Source organism: Artemia franciscana, chromosome 19 (assembly GCF_032884065.1).
Source record: "Artemia franciscana chromosome 19, ASM3288406v1, whole genome shotgun sequence".
In the NCBI taxonomy this organism is placed as follows: domain Eukaryota; kingdom Metazoa; phylum Arthropoda; class Branchiopoda; order Anostraca; family Artemiidae; genus Artemia; species Artemia franciscana.
In genome coordinates, this window is record NC_088881.1 from 10,003,892 (window position 1) to 10,018,451 (window position 14,560).

Sequence of the window (14,560 nt, forward strand, 5' to 3'; positions counted from 1 at the left end):
TTTGAACCAAATTTTTCGTGCAGCTTAATGTTTGAGATACGGTGATGTTTGAGATTTCTCTTGAAAACATCTAGTAAATCTTCCTCCGTTTTTAGGAGCAACCATGCTTCAGAAGCATACTTGACCACTGTCATCTAATAATAGCTTCTAATATTCTAATCTTTGCTCGCAGACCTATCTTCCTATTCTTCCAAATCTTTCCCAACTGTGAGAGAACACTCGGGCCTCTACTACTCTACTTTTAACATCGTTACTGCAACCACAGTCTTTACTAACAATACCACTTAGGTAAGTGAAGCTATCCATTAAATCAATTGTCTTATTGCTCAACACCACCTTTTCACCTTCACTTATTCCCAGTCTTAGCGACTTAGTGATCTTGACTTTAATTTTCCAACAAATTCTTGTGCCCTGAAGTCGCAAAACCTCGTATCCGGTATAATCTAAATCTAGAAAAGTTTTACTTCTCCGTTTGATTCTATGTTATCCCGTTGCCTTTTCTGTGCTCCGTAGAACAAAATGCATCAAAATAATCCATATAAATGGGGATCCAATACAACCCTGATTAACTCCTGATAAAATACGAAACCAGCTACTAACATCATTTCCTACTTTAACCGTAGCAATGTTATTTTCATGCAGATAACTAGCCTAACTATATTAATATGTTCCCTCATATCCTACCTTAACCGCAATTATGGTCAATGCATCCTCTACCCTTCATAAAACCACATTGTTCTTTTCTTCTTAAATTTTATCTACTGCAGCTCTAAGCGTAAAAAGTATCGTCATACAAGGCTAATGCCTCTATAATTACCATACTTTCTCTTACCACTTTCCATAAGGAGGAGTATGGTTAAAGTTTTCCCCAAATCACTGGGTACTTTCCCATTCGGTAAATACGGCAGTTTCACCGACTTCTGCCGTGATTTTACACATGGTGCCACAATTTTCTATTTGGTTAAATAAAAAGCATGGAGATATTGATATGACATATACCGAAATCTCAGTCTTGGTCGGTAATTTTGGCTAGTAACGACTCTGTTGTGATGATGCCGTTAAGAAAGATTTAAGGAAAATGGAAACTTCCTGAGAAGGTGCAAAGAGGAAGACTTTGAGTAGATTGGAATGGAGGAGGTTGAGTAGATTGGAATGGAGGAGGAGTGTGCGTAGCTGTGTGGGCCTCAGGCAACTTGCTGCTGCCATGAGATGTTAATAGTAGCAGTAGTATTAAGAAACCACCCTGTTATAGAATCAGTCTAGCATTTTTGGAAATAGAAAGGCGTGATCTCTTGTAAACATCTGATATATTCTAGTAAGGAGTATTAAGTAAATATGGGTAATAAGTAATAAGGAGTTATTATACTCTTTCCTAGAATTAATAAGGAGCAATTGAGTAGTAAAGACGGTGGGTTGTCTTTTAATCATTTCGTACATAAATGAATGTAGGATGAAATTAAAGCTTCACAATTTTTGTATAAGCCTTATTAGATGTAAATCCTTATAACCCTTACTTCACCGAGAGACACAGTGCTTTAAGGCGTTATTATTGAATACTTTTAATCACATAAGCAAATCTTTATAAGCGGCAATACTTTAAAAGTAAAATTTTTTAGTTGAATTAACAGGTTTCTTTAAATATAAAAATAAAGACACAGGGTGGTACTCATTGAGCTGTGGATAAAATAAACGTGAAACTATGGCACACAGAACACCAATATCAAAATCAATCAACGCTGATCAACGTTAGTTATGTGCAGCGTTATGAAAATCAATATTAACCTACATTTATCCATGACACGCAGAAACAAGGAAAGGTACCGTAATTAATAACCTCCATAATTAAAGAGATAAAAGTTTGCTTTGGAAGTCTTTTGATATATTAACATTCTAACAAAGACTCGAATAGTAAATTCTAGTGGTTTGTTTTAATTATGGGTAATTATTGTTGTTAATTAGTAGTTAAACCAGTAGTAGGTCCTTAAAAGGATGTTTGAATAAAGGAGATTTTAACTGGCTAGTTTTTTATATCATGCTTCTACCTTAACTTTACCATCCTTTAGTCTATTCAAAAATATGAATTATAGTGATAGGAGCCATGGGTCTTGGCGAATCCCTGGGCTGGGTTTTGGGGCCTCTGATCCCTCTCCTGCCACCTCCCAAAATATAAATGGGGAGCAAATAATTTCCTAGACCACACTGCCTTTCAATTTACAAGTAAAACAAAATCAAAATATAGAAAAACAGACATCAAGTAATACAGCGGACAATAACAAAAAAGTTTTATTTTTATTAATAACAAACTTTTAATATTTTGGGTTCTCGTCTGAAAGTCTTTATCAACAGAAATAAAAAATGAAATAAAAAAAAACTAAATTAAACATAACATATAAAGAAAAGGAAAAGAGAAAACAAAAGTATCAACGATAAAAGCCCATGTCTTAATAATATTCAATATAATAATGTTCGTCATGCAATAGCAACAGATAAATATAACAATTTGTAACAGTTTTTTTTTTATTTGTGGCTATTGCATGATGGCTATTATTATTTTGGAAATTATTAAAATAGGAGTTCTTATCTTTTTTGTCCTTTTCCTTATATGTCTTGTTTAATTTAGCATAGTTTTTTTCATTCCCGTTGAGAAAGGCTTCCGGACTTTAAGCCGAAACTAAATAAAAAAATAACAAGTTTTTTCAACTGAAAGTAATGATCAACATAAAACTAAAAACGAACAGAAATTATTACCTATATGAGAAGGTAAAACTCCTCGTCAATACCCCACTCTTTGCGCTTAAGTTCGGATTTTGTTCCAATTCTTTAAGAATGACCCCTGAATCAAAAAGATCGTTTAGTTAGAATGTCTTAATTAATAATTTCTGTTCGTTAAGTTTTATTATTTTTCTTTACTTTCAGCTGAAAAACTTGATTTTTTATTTAATTTCTGATCTTTTTTTTAAACAATACTGGGAAATCCGGCGCTCCCTTTATGGAAAATTCTCTTCCACCATGAACAATTCTTCCATAAAAAGATCCTCCCACGTAAACGCCTACCCCTGAACCCCTCACCAGAAAAAATCACCCCTAAAAATGTCTATAAGCTATGCTTCTCAATAATCAATATCATAGGTAAACAATGGGCCAAGTTCATAACTTGCAGCTCTTCGTGTGGGGACTATGGGGGATTAAATCGTCGTCAAAGACATTGTTACTAGATTTTTCCGCTATGCTGAATAAAATGGCTATCTCAAAGTCTTGATCCGGTGAATTAGGAAAAAATGAGTGCTGGAGGGGGCCTATTTGCTCTCCAATTTTTTGGTCACTTAAAATTCCGCTTTAATTAAAGAACTTTAATTTCCGCTTGAATGAGCTCTTCCGAAAGAATATAGGACCACTGGATCGGTACGATCACCCCTGGGGAATAAAATAAATAAACACGCATCCGTGATTTTTCTTCTGGTAAAAATTCAAAATTCCACACTTAAGATCTGTTTTAAGATCTTAAAACATCTAGATCAGGGTTTTCTGGTACGCTGAATCTGATGGTGTGATTTTTACTCTATAGTATACCTGTGTTCTATTAATTATATTAATATTCTATAATACACTATTTTATATCAATTACATTAATGTTCTTTGAATTATTGGGGATGTTTCCCCTTTTTCCAAAAATAAGGCAATTTTTTTCAGGCTCGTAACTTTTGATGAATAGGATTAAACTTGTTGAAACTTAGATATTTAAAATAAGCATAAAAATCAGATTCTTTTGATGTGTCTATTGATATGAAAATTTTGCTTTTTAGAGATTCGGTTAATATTGAGCCGGGTTGCTTCTTAGTTACAGTTTGTTACCACGAACTGTATTATATTCACTTTTATTATTATTGTGAAAAAAACTTTTTGTAATTCTCCACTGCCTTTTTTGAAATTATCATCGTTTCCTTATTTTTTCACTTCCTATATTTATAAATGGTGAAAATTTTTGAACAAAAGGACAAAAAACAAAATTTCATTGTTGAAACACAGTTTAAAACAGTCGTGGCTACTACATCCCTAGTTCTAGTTAAGAAATTAAATTCTACAGTATAAACCGGAGTTAATTAAGAGCTACTATAATTTCATTGGTTTCCTTTTAATTTGTTCCATTGATGGAACATTGATGGCAGAAAATGGGGTTTATTTTATAAGAAAAAACAACAATCACCAAATGCAGAAAGTAGGAACAAGCCCTAAAAGACAGCTTCCCCAAGTAAACAACACAGCAGCTACTAAACACCCCTCATCTTTTGAATGTCTTCTACATTTATTTAGGGGATTTTACCAACTTTTATCGAGATCACGCCCCTATTTTGGGGTGTTTAATCCCTTTTCTAAAATTATGAAAGTTTTAAACGGTGATTACTTTTGATAAAACAATTTAAACTGAATAATTTATTTATTTTTTAGGTTTAGCATAAACAGTAGATTATAATCTTTTTTTCTTTTTGTTCTTTATAATTATTGCTTTTAATTAGACTTAGTTACTACGAACAGCTAGATCTAGGATCAAACAGTTCGTGGTAACGAACTTTAGTAAGGAGCGACCCGGCTCAATAGTAAAAGAAACTCTAAAAAACGGAATTTGATACTAAAAGACACATCAAAAGAATTGGATTTTTATGCTGATTTTAAATATATAACTTTCATCAAATTGAGTCTTTGTCATCAAAAGTTATGAGCCTGAGAAAATTTGACTTATTTGGAAAATAGGGGGAAATATCCCCTAAAAATCATAGAATCTTACTAAAAATCACACCATTGAATTCAGCGCATCAGAGAACCCTATTGTAAAAGTTTCAAGCTCCTATCTAGAACTTTGGAACTTCGTATTTCTCTGCCAAAAGACCGATCACGGGTGCGTGTTTATTTTTTTTTTAATTTTATTTTTTATTTTTTCCCAGGGGTCATTGTATCGACCAAGTGGTCCGAGAATTTTGTAATATGATTCATAATAACGAAAAATGAACAGTTCTAGTGCCCTTTTTAAGTGACCAAAAAATTGGAGGGCACCTAGGCCCCCTCCCACGCTCATTTTCTTCCAGCGTCAAAAGATCAAAATTTTGAGACAACCACTTTATTCAACATATTCGAAAACAATAATAAATACGTCTTTAGGATGCCCCCACAGTCCCCGGGGGAGGGGCTGCAAGTTACAAACTTTAACCAGTGTATACATACAGTAATGGCTATTGGGAAGTGAACAGACGTTTTTCAAGGGGATTATTTTGTTTTGGGGGGGGGGTTGAGGGTAGGGGGATATGTGAAAGGATATTTCCCTGGAGAAATTTGTCATAGGGGAAGAGAAATTCAATGAAGGGGGTGCAAGATTTTCTAGCATTTTCTAGCAAGAAATAATGAAAAAATATATATGAAAAAGTTTTTTTTACTCAAAGTAAGGAGCACCATTAAAACTTAAAACGAACAGAGATTATTACGCATACGACGGTTTAAACTCCTCCTAAATACCTCGCTCTTTACGCTAAATTATTTTTAGTAATTTTAAATATTTATTCTACAGCCTTTCTGATTCAGGAGTCATTTTTAAAGAGTTTAGACAAAATTTAAGCTTTAGTTTAAAGAGTGAGGTGTTAACGAGGGGATAAACCCCCTCAGATACATAATTAAAATATAAGAATATGAAAGTTCGTTACGTAAGTTAATTCTTAAGTTACGTATATTTTTTACTAATAAAAACGTTCGTTAAAAAGTTCTAGTTGCCTTTTCAAGTAACCGAAGAATTGGAGGGCAACCAGGCCTCCTCTCTCACCCCTTTTTTCTCAAAATCGTCTGATCAAAATTAAGAGAAAACCATTTAGCCAAAAAAAGAATTAATATGCAAATTTCATTTTAATAATTTATGTGCGGAGAGCCAAAATCAAAATAGCATTAATTCAAAAAAGTACAGAAATTAAATTAAAAAAAACATAGTTTTTTAACTGAAAGTAAACAGTGACATTAAAACATTAAACGAACAGAAATTGCTCCGTGTATGAAAGGGGCTGTTCCCTTCTCAACGCCCCGCTCTTTACGCTAAAGTCTTTTACTGTTTAATAAAGTAGAATTGAGAGAAAGAGTCATACTTTAGCGTAAAGAGCGGGGCTTTGAGAAGGGAACAACCCCTTTCATACGTGGAGTAATTTCTGTTTGTTTTAAGTTTTAATGTCGCTCCTAACTTTCAGTTAAAAAAACTTATTTATCTATTTATTTAATTCTCTTAAAAGCAACGGTGCCTGTTACTTATCATCGGGTTTTGTTTATATTAAATAAAAAAACAAGTTTTTTCAACAAAAAGTAAGACGGAACATTTTAACTGAAAACAAACAGAAATTATATGGTATATAAACTGGGGCTATCCCTCCTCAATACCTGGGTCTTTACGCTAAAGTTTTTTCAAAACTTTTAAAAAATTTTCTCTTTATTAAACGACTCTTGTGTTTCAGGAGTTTTTCTTAAAGAGTTGGGATCAAAGGTCATACATTAGTGTAAAAAGTGGGGGTTTGGGGAAGGGGAGCCCCATTTCATTTACCAATTTCCATGGAAAATCCCCCCCCCCACGTAAAAATTGCTCCAAGGGATTTTCCTCTTTTGTAAAATCCTCCATGGGATATTAACCCCAGTCACTTTCATCTTCGCTGCAGGTTCTCCCCCCCCCCCCACAGGAAAAATTATTGTGGGAAATTCACCCTGAAAAATTCTTTTTAGCATACTTTCATTTAAAATTACATTTTCTTTTTATTTCATTTCAGATTATTTTTCAAGTAATGCCAGAAACCCACCCTATGTGGAAACTTTTTCCCGAACCCTCCTCCCCTTCCTGAAGGAAAATTCCTCCCAAGGAAAATTGACCCATGGAGAATATCTCCTGGTGATAAGTTCCCACATGAATAATATTTCCAGCGAAATAATCCCTCCCCCTCCATAGGATAATCCCCAGAGATTTCCAACCTCGCTGGAAATCCCAATGGCTATCTCAAAGTTCTGATCTGAAGACTTTTGGGGGACAAAAGTGTAACAGGGTGACTACCATAAAGAAAGAAAAATATCAAAAATGGGGTTTTTAAAGGCCAAATGAAAATACTGAAGAAAACACAGAAAGTGAATATTTCGAGAGAACAACCGCCTCTCTTCTTCAGTGCGAACACAATAACATAATCAAGGAAAAAGCAAAAAACAATAAAACAAACGCGGAAAGTACAACAAAACTAATGAAAAAACAGCAAAAAAAAATTATAGATCAAATAAATTGAATAAAAGACCAAAACTCTAGACTATTCCAACCCAGTAATATTTCCCCCGAACAATTCCCCTTAATATCTCCACATGTAAAATTGATTCGGCAAGTTGAAAGTAAGGCAAAAAAAAAATTAATTTTGTTTAGGAATCTTCGCAAATTCCCCCAGTGTTAATTTTCTCCAATTTTCTTCCAATAAGAAATACTGTGCATTAGAAATTACAAATATGAACATCTGTCGGCGGTATTAACGAACATGAATTTGAAACAGTAAAATTTTGTTTTAGTTTACGGAAAGAAACTCTAGACTATTCCAACCCAGTAATATTTCCCCCGAACAATTCCCCTTAATATCTCCACATGTAAAACTGATTCGGCAAGTTTAAAGTAAGGCAAAAAAAAAAAAATAGTTTTGTTTAGGAATCTTCGCAAATTCCCCCAGTGTAAATTTTTTCTTGGAAAGTTCATTTCCCCGAAAAAAACTCCCATCTCCACGAAAAATTATTCCCTTGGAAAATCCCCCCAAACAGAAAGTTTCCCCCCTCCCCAAAAAATATATGTATACTTTCCAATAAGAAATACTGTGCATAAGAAATTAAATATTTGGATTCTTTTGATATGTTTGTTGATATTAAAATTCCATCTTTTTAGAGTTTTGGTTTAAATTGAGCCGCGTCGTTCTTTATTTGTAGTTCGTTACCACGAACTGTTTGATTTCGAAAACGCTTTGAGAATGACGATCTTCATTGACTAAATCATCCACAAAGTGTATCCTCCATTAAAAATTCCTCAGGGGTGGTTGGGGGTCTAAAATATCCAGATGAAATTTTGGTCATAATTTTCATAATCAATTTTAAAATTTAGGAGCTCCTTCGAAAATATCCTTTTTTTTTATAGATAATCTCCATCCCACCCCTCTTTTGCAAAGTCAAGCGTTTGCTTGTATCGTTTTACGTAACAATTGCTATATTTCTTCAACAAAAGGCGTGCTGTAACCCCTCCCCTCATCACCTATATTACAGGACTAGCCCTAAAATATTCCTCAGTAAGGAGTGATATTAAGGGAGACTCGCTACCATCCGTCTTCCTGCTACTATATTTATCTGAAGTATCAATGAGAGTTAAAGTATCAATGTTGGCCTGTGAATAAACTTGTTGAAGCTCCAGTTAAGACGCCCTACCCTCCCCAAACTTAAAAATATTCATTGATTCACTTCCCTAATAGTTGATCCGTAACTTTAAACCACTGTAGATAACTTTATAAAGAATCAAAAGAACCAACTCAGTTAAATGAAACTTATGAATGATTTTCTGCGTAAACAGCCTATTTTGTACAGACTGCATGTACTTTGATGAATAAATGTGCGTTCGTGCTTCATTTTGACCTTTGAAGCTGGGAAGCTGACTAAGCAGCTTTTTGATAATAAAAACAATTTGCTTTTCCAGACTTTTTTCATCCAGTAACATTTTGGTCATCTTTGGGGGGTCAATCGTTGTATTTCCTGGCAGAATTTCCTTAGCTACTTAAATAGGCACTAGAACTTTCGATTCCAATAAAATAGACCATATTGAAACAATGGTCTGATATTTGCCCCTCCCCCCCAAAAAAAATCCTGTGCCCACTCTGTTTGAAAAACACATATTTTGTATTTCCGCATAAACGAATTTGAAGCTACAAGATTTGGCTTTTGGACATAGATGACGAAATTCGAATTAAGATAATTATAATCTTAATTAAAAAAAAGATTTAATTCGAATTAAGATCTCATGATGTTCCATCATGGGAATGTTTCTTCCTGTTTCATTAAGTAGGGAAACATTCTTAAACCAGTAAAGTTTGACGATTATCTTCAAACTTAGTGAACTGTACCCAATTTGAATCACCATAATTTTTTCATGGGTATAGTCTTGTTAAAATTCTTGCTCCACGTGCCTTCTCTAGAAATACATCCACGCTTAGAGACCCATTAAAAGGCTTTACATTTGTTAACAGGTTAAGAAAAATAAACTTAATGACCGATAAGAACTTTAACAAACCTGTCTCATTTAAAGATTCCATTTCATAAGAGATATTTTGGCATTCATATTTGAAATTTTTTGCCAGAATTCGTCACACCAACCACCATGCCTGAAAAAAAAAACATTATGCATCAATCATTTTCGAAGTTTCGGCAGAATTTGAGGTTGAATTCTCTAAAAAAAGCTTATAACAAAGACATCAAAACGGATAGAAAAAAAAACTTCCAGAGTCAAATAAAGTTTATAACCTACATAATAAAGTTTCCAACTGTTCTATAAAATTAGCACAAATCACTATAATCATATATCTTAGAGTCTTTGTTGAAAAATAAAATCACTCTCTTCATATTCTAGTACCCTTTTTAAGTGACCAAAAAGACTGGAGGGTAACTAACCCGCCGATGAAACCGATAAGAGAAAATTTTTAAAAGTAGTCATAAATACATACACACACACATATATATATATATATATATATATATATATATATATATATATATATATATATATATATATATATATATATATATATATATATATATATATTATATATATATATATATATATATATATATATATAATTATATAAGATTTATCCATAATTAATTAATCATTCCAGGAATACATTGTGTTAATTCTCCAAAGGCTCCCAGGATTGTAAAATAACGGGGAAACATATAACGAAATAGGGGAAAATATAAGTTTCAATTCAGCACAAAACCAATAAACGAAAAACTTAAGGATATTAAGTTAATTAAGTAAAATTAAATAGATTAAATAAACTCCACTCAACTCAAAAGGAGAAAAATAAAGAATGAAATGCGAAGCAAAAAAATTCACATGGAAATAAAAAAAATCCTATAAGTCTTTTGAAAGTGCAAAACGAGTAGTATTCTCTTTCTGAATAAGGAGGGTATTCCATATAAAATAAAATGTAACGAGATAATTAAAATCAAATCTTAGTGTTAGAGTGTGTGGAATTTGAATGTCCTGAGAATGAAAAAGTTGCTAATTCGATCACAAAATTTGAATGTTTGCAAAAATACAGAGCGTTGTAAAATTGAATCAGAAAAAAAATTATTTGGGGCTTCGAGTGCCCAATACCAAAACATTTGTTGGGATAGGCAAAAGATTTGGAGGAGGAGAATGGGGTCCAACGCAACTGTATTCTTCAAACCAGGGATATGTTGCGTAAAAATAAAAAATACATGAATACAAAGGACGAAGTAAATCTCAGGGATCTGGGAGTTTCACTGTGGAGCCAAAGCAAAGTCAAAGGGGTGCAGGATGGGACATAATATGACATAATATGACATAATATGAAGTTTTTCAACATCAAGTAACGATTTAGTGGCTAAACAATTTACATTTTCGATAAGATTCATAGCTTCATTGAAAGTGCTGGAAAGCGGTTCAAGAAAAGGAGAAGCAGACAGGAGTATTATAGTTTAAGGAATATAGTAGTAAAATAGATGTAGATAGTATATAAAGTAGATATAATAGTAGTATAAGGCGTAAGGTAGAACGACTATAAGAATGAAATAAATTGTGAAACAGGATTCTTAGAATCGAACTGGGAAAATATTTTTAAGTTTTCTTAAAATACCAAGGTTTCTGCATACCCTTATCTTAATCAAATCAATATAGCACTTAAAAGGTAGAATATCATCTACGTGGACACCTTGGAAACCGACAACACCATCATTCGGTCTACTAATAGAACCTTTGGATAGATAAATTTCAGAAAGTTGAGGACATGCGTGAGATATACAATAAAAAAAAAATTGTTTTAAGAAAATTTAGTACAAGAGAGTTAGTAACTCTCTTGAACAAGTCTATCAACTTTTTACGAGCCTCATCTTTTCTTCTCATAGAAATGAAAAGGGTCGTATCATCTGCAAAAGCAACAAGAGAGTTCAAGGAAGGCAAGCAATGATTATAGGTACGGGAGAATATTCGATGACATAAACGACACTAAAATAGAGGACTTTCATTTCTAGCCGCGAAAATTAGATCATTCAAACAAATAAAGAGCAATGCTGGCACTGGAATCAATCCTTGAGGAAAAATCGGATAAACGAAAATTGTTCTGCCAGACATGTCAGACTTACGCCATACCTCTTACACTAAAAATTTGAAAATTTAGAAAGAAAAACATTGTGGGTTAATGAGTAAAGTCTCATAAGAACAAGGGTCATAAGGATCATAAGTAAAGTAGCGAAAATCCAAAGGGGGTCTTAGGCAGAGTGAAGATGGTTCAATAAAAATCCACAAGCATACTCATTTGAATAATTTGTTCGAAGGCAAAAGTGAAAACCGTTAAAAAATCTTTATTATTAAGACAACAAAGCATCGCCTTCTCAATGATTTCGATAAACAAAGACACAAGAAAAATCAGCCAATAAATGGCTGAATTGTTTCGTGTCCCCCTACCTAAATCTATTGCACTTGAGACTATTTGGGAAAATACCTTGCTGAAAGGACAAGTTTGTAAGTTTCTCTAAGGGAAAAACACTGGAAGGAAGTATGGACTAATTTACTTTAATAGGAATATTATCTTGGTCAGATCACGAAGATGTTTTATTATTTGTTTATTTATTTATTCTGTTCCCCAGAGGCACTTCATATGGAAAGGGTTGTCTCATAAACTTCAGAAGGAGCTCATTTGAATGAAAATCGGAGATTCAAGTGCCCTTTTCAAGAGTCTAAAGCAATCGGAGGGCAACTTTAAAGATCATTCCATGGGGCATATACGGTTTTTATAGAAGGGATGCTCGTACCAACTTCAGAGGTGGCTCATTCCATTAGAAATCGGAAGTCCTAGTGCCCTTTTTAAGTGTCAAAAGTGATTAAAGGACAACTAGCCCCCTGTACTCTTTTTGACCAATTGCATTCGACAACAACTTTGAGATTGTTCAAATATTACATAACAAAACATCGATTTCGACACAAGCCTCCGGGACCCTTGGAAAGGCGTTTTAAGTTGTTCCCTGGGGGCATATGTTGTTCTTATAGAAGAGATGCTCGTATATCTTTAAAAAAGGGCTCATTTATTTGGGAATTGAAAGTTCTATTTCACCTTTTAGGAATAAAAAAAGATAAAGAGGCAACTCCCCCCCTTTCCATACCCTTTTCACCCCAGGACCATCCAGTAAAGATTTTGAGATAGCTATTTTGTTAAGGGTTTTTTTATAGGAGGGATGCCCGTATGCAGATCAGAGAGGGCTCGTTTGATTGAAATTTGAAACTTTAGTTCATTTTTTAGAGTCTAAAGAGATCAACGGCTAACTAGCCCTCCCCCCACACACAACCATTTTTCCAAAAAAGATCTAATAAAATTTTGTGGTAGCTATTTTGTTAAAAATAATTTAAAACATCAGATAACACAAACTCAGGGGTCAACAAAACCCTCCTGGGCCCAGGAGAACAGAAGGCTTGTAGGAGAGGGAAAGGCTTGTAACTTCTTGCTCATTATTAGAATTCATTTTTTTGTGGAGGGAGTGGTCGCATTAACTTTGGAGGGGTCTCACTTGGTCGGAAATTGAAATTTTTAGTTCTTTTTTTAAGAGTTAAAGTTAGTCAATAGGCATTTAGCCCATGCCCCACTTTCCCAAAGGGCTCCAGTCAAAATTTTGGTGTATCAATTTTGTTCAAAATAGTTCAAAGGCCAAACAAATTTGCTTCCGGTTTTGAAGCCCTCTGAGTTTTAGAACTTGCTTATTGTTACATAATACTTTGTTTACTTTGATACCTTTTTTACTTAGATGCTTTCTATATTCTAATACTTTGGTACTTCGATACTAGTTTCGATACTTGATTAAAATTTGATGTTGAAGAAAAATTAATTTTGAAGTAAGGCATTTTCTAAAAGTTTCGAACTTTTTCGCAATTAAAAATGAAAAAAAGTAATTTAAAAAAAAAATTCCGAAAAAGAAGCTTTTCAAAGAAAAACAAACCCCATATTAAGATGAAGATCAGCAGATACAAATACCTTCAAAATTCAAAGTAGACGCGCCATGAAATTACGATTAAAGAATAAATGAAACTCAAAACAAATAGAAATTGAATGAACAATCATAGCAAACAAACATAAATATGTGCTAGCATAAATGAATAAACAAATCTTAGAACTAGTTAAACTTAAACTGAATATGCCAATCAAGCTTAAAACGAGTGATATCAATTGTTGAAACATAGTCAGTTCAAGATTCTGTTTGGCTGTAATATTATTTTCATTTTAATTGCTGTAATAACTGGGAAAGAGAATATTTGTCATATAATATGTTTTCAGCGAAGTGCCAATGATGGAGTGGGCCTTAGGCTTTTACAGTTAAAGAATGGGAAAGTATCCCAAATCTTGTTTGTACTGAAACTAAATTTGCCTTGAAAAGTCTTGGAAAAAATTAAACAGAATATTTGATATATAGTGATATCAATTTTCGAAACATGATCAGTTCAAGACTTTGTTTCGCTGCAATTCTATTTTATTTTAATTGCTGCAATATCTGGAAAAGAAAATATTTGTCATATAATTCGTTCTCAGTGAAATGCCAATGATGAAAAAGTCCTTAAACCTTTACAGCTAAAGAAGGGGAAATTATCCCAATTGTTGTTTTTACTGAAACTATATTTGTCTTGAACAGTCTTGGAAAGAACTTATAAAATCCAACTGAATATTTGATGTATAATGATATTAATCGCTAGAAGCTCATCACTTCAAAATTTGATTCTACTCTAATTCTTATGTTTATTTTCAATGTTGTAATAAGTACAAAAGAAAATATTTGATATATAATTCGTTTTCAGTAAAGCGCCAATGATGCAGTAGGTTTTATACTTTTACATTGAGAGAAGGAGGCAAAACCCAAACTCTTGTTTGTAGTGATTTGTGTTCGTTTCAAGCATGATTTGCATATTCAATTGAAGTTTCATTCGTTTTTAGATTTATTTATACATTTATATTAGTGCCTAATGTATTTTTGTTTGCTATGATTGGTTATTTAATTTCTGTTCGTTTTGGGTTTCATTTGTTCTTTAATGGTAACTTCTTCCAATTTATTCATTTATATTAGTACTTGTTATATGTTTTTTTCGGTAAGATTGTTTATTCAAATTCTTTTCGTTTTGGGTTTCATTTATTCTTTAATAATAATTTCTTGTCGTTTCTAGTTTGAATTTTAACAGGTATTTATATCTGCTGATCTTAAGTTTAATATGGCCCTTACTTTTCTTTGGAAAACTGCTTTTCCGGTTTTTTTTTAAATTAATATA

At 32.9% G+C, this 14,560-nt stretch overlaps 1 protein-coding gene across 2 annotated transcripts in view; it reads right to left on the reverse strand.

Moving 5' to 3' along the window:
* The window catches only part of LOC136039273 (diuretic hormone receptor-like), a 214,200-nt gene that overhangs the window by 184,757 nt on the left and 14,883 nt on the right, over positions 1–14,560 (reverse strand). For both annotated transcript variants that reach the window (XM_065722850.1, XM_065722851.1), the window contains one exon: positions 9,308–9,398. In XM_065722850.1, coding sequence (XP_065578922.1) covers positions 9,308–9,329 — 22 coding nt within the window. In that variant the 5' untranslated portion in view covers positions 9,330–9,398. The remainder of the gene's footprint in view (positions 1–9,307; positions 9,399–14,560) is intronic.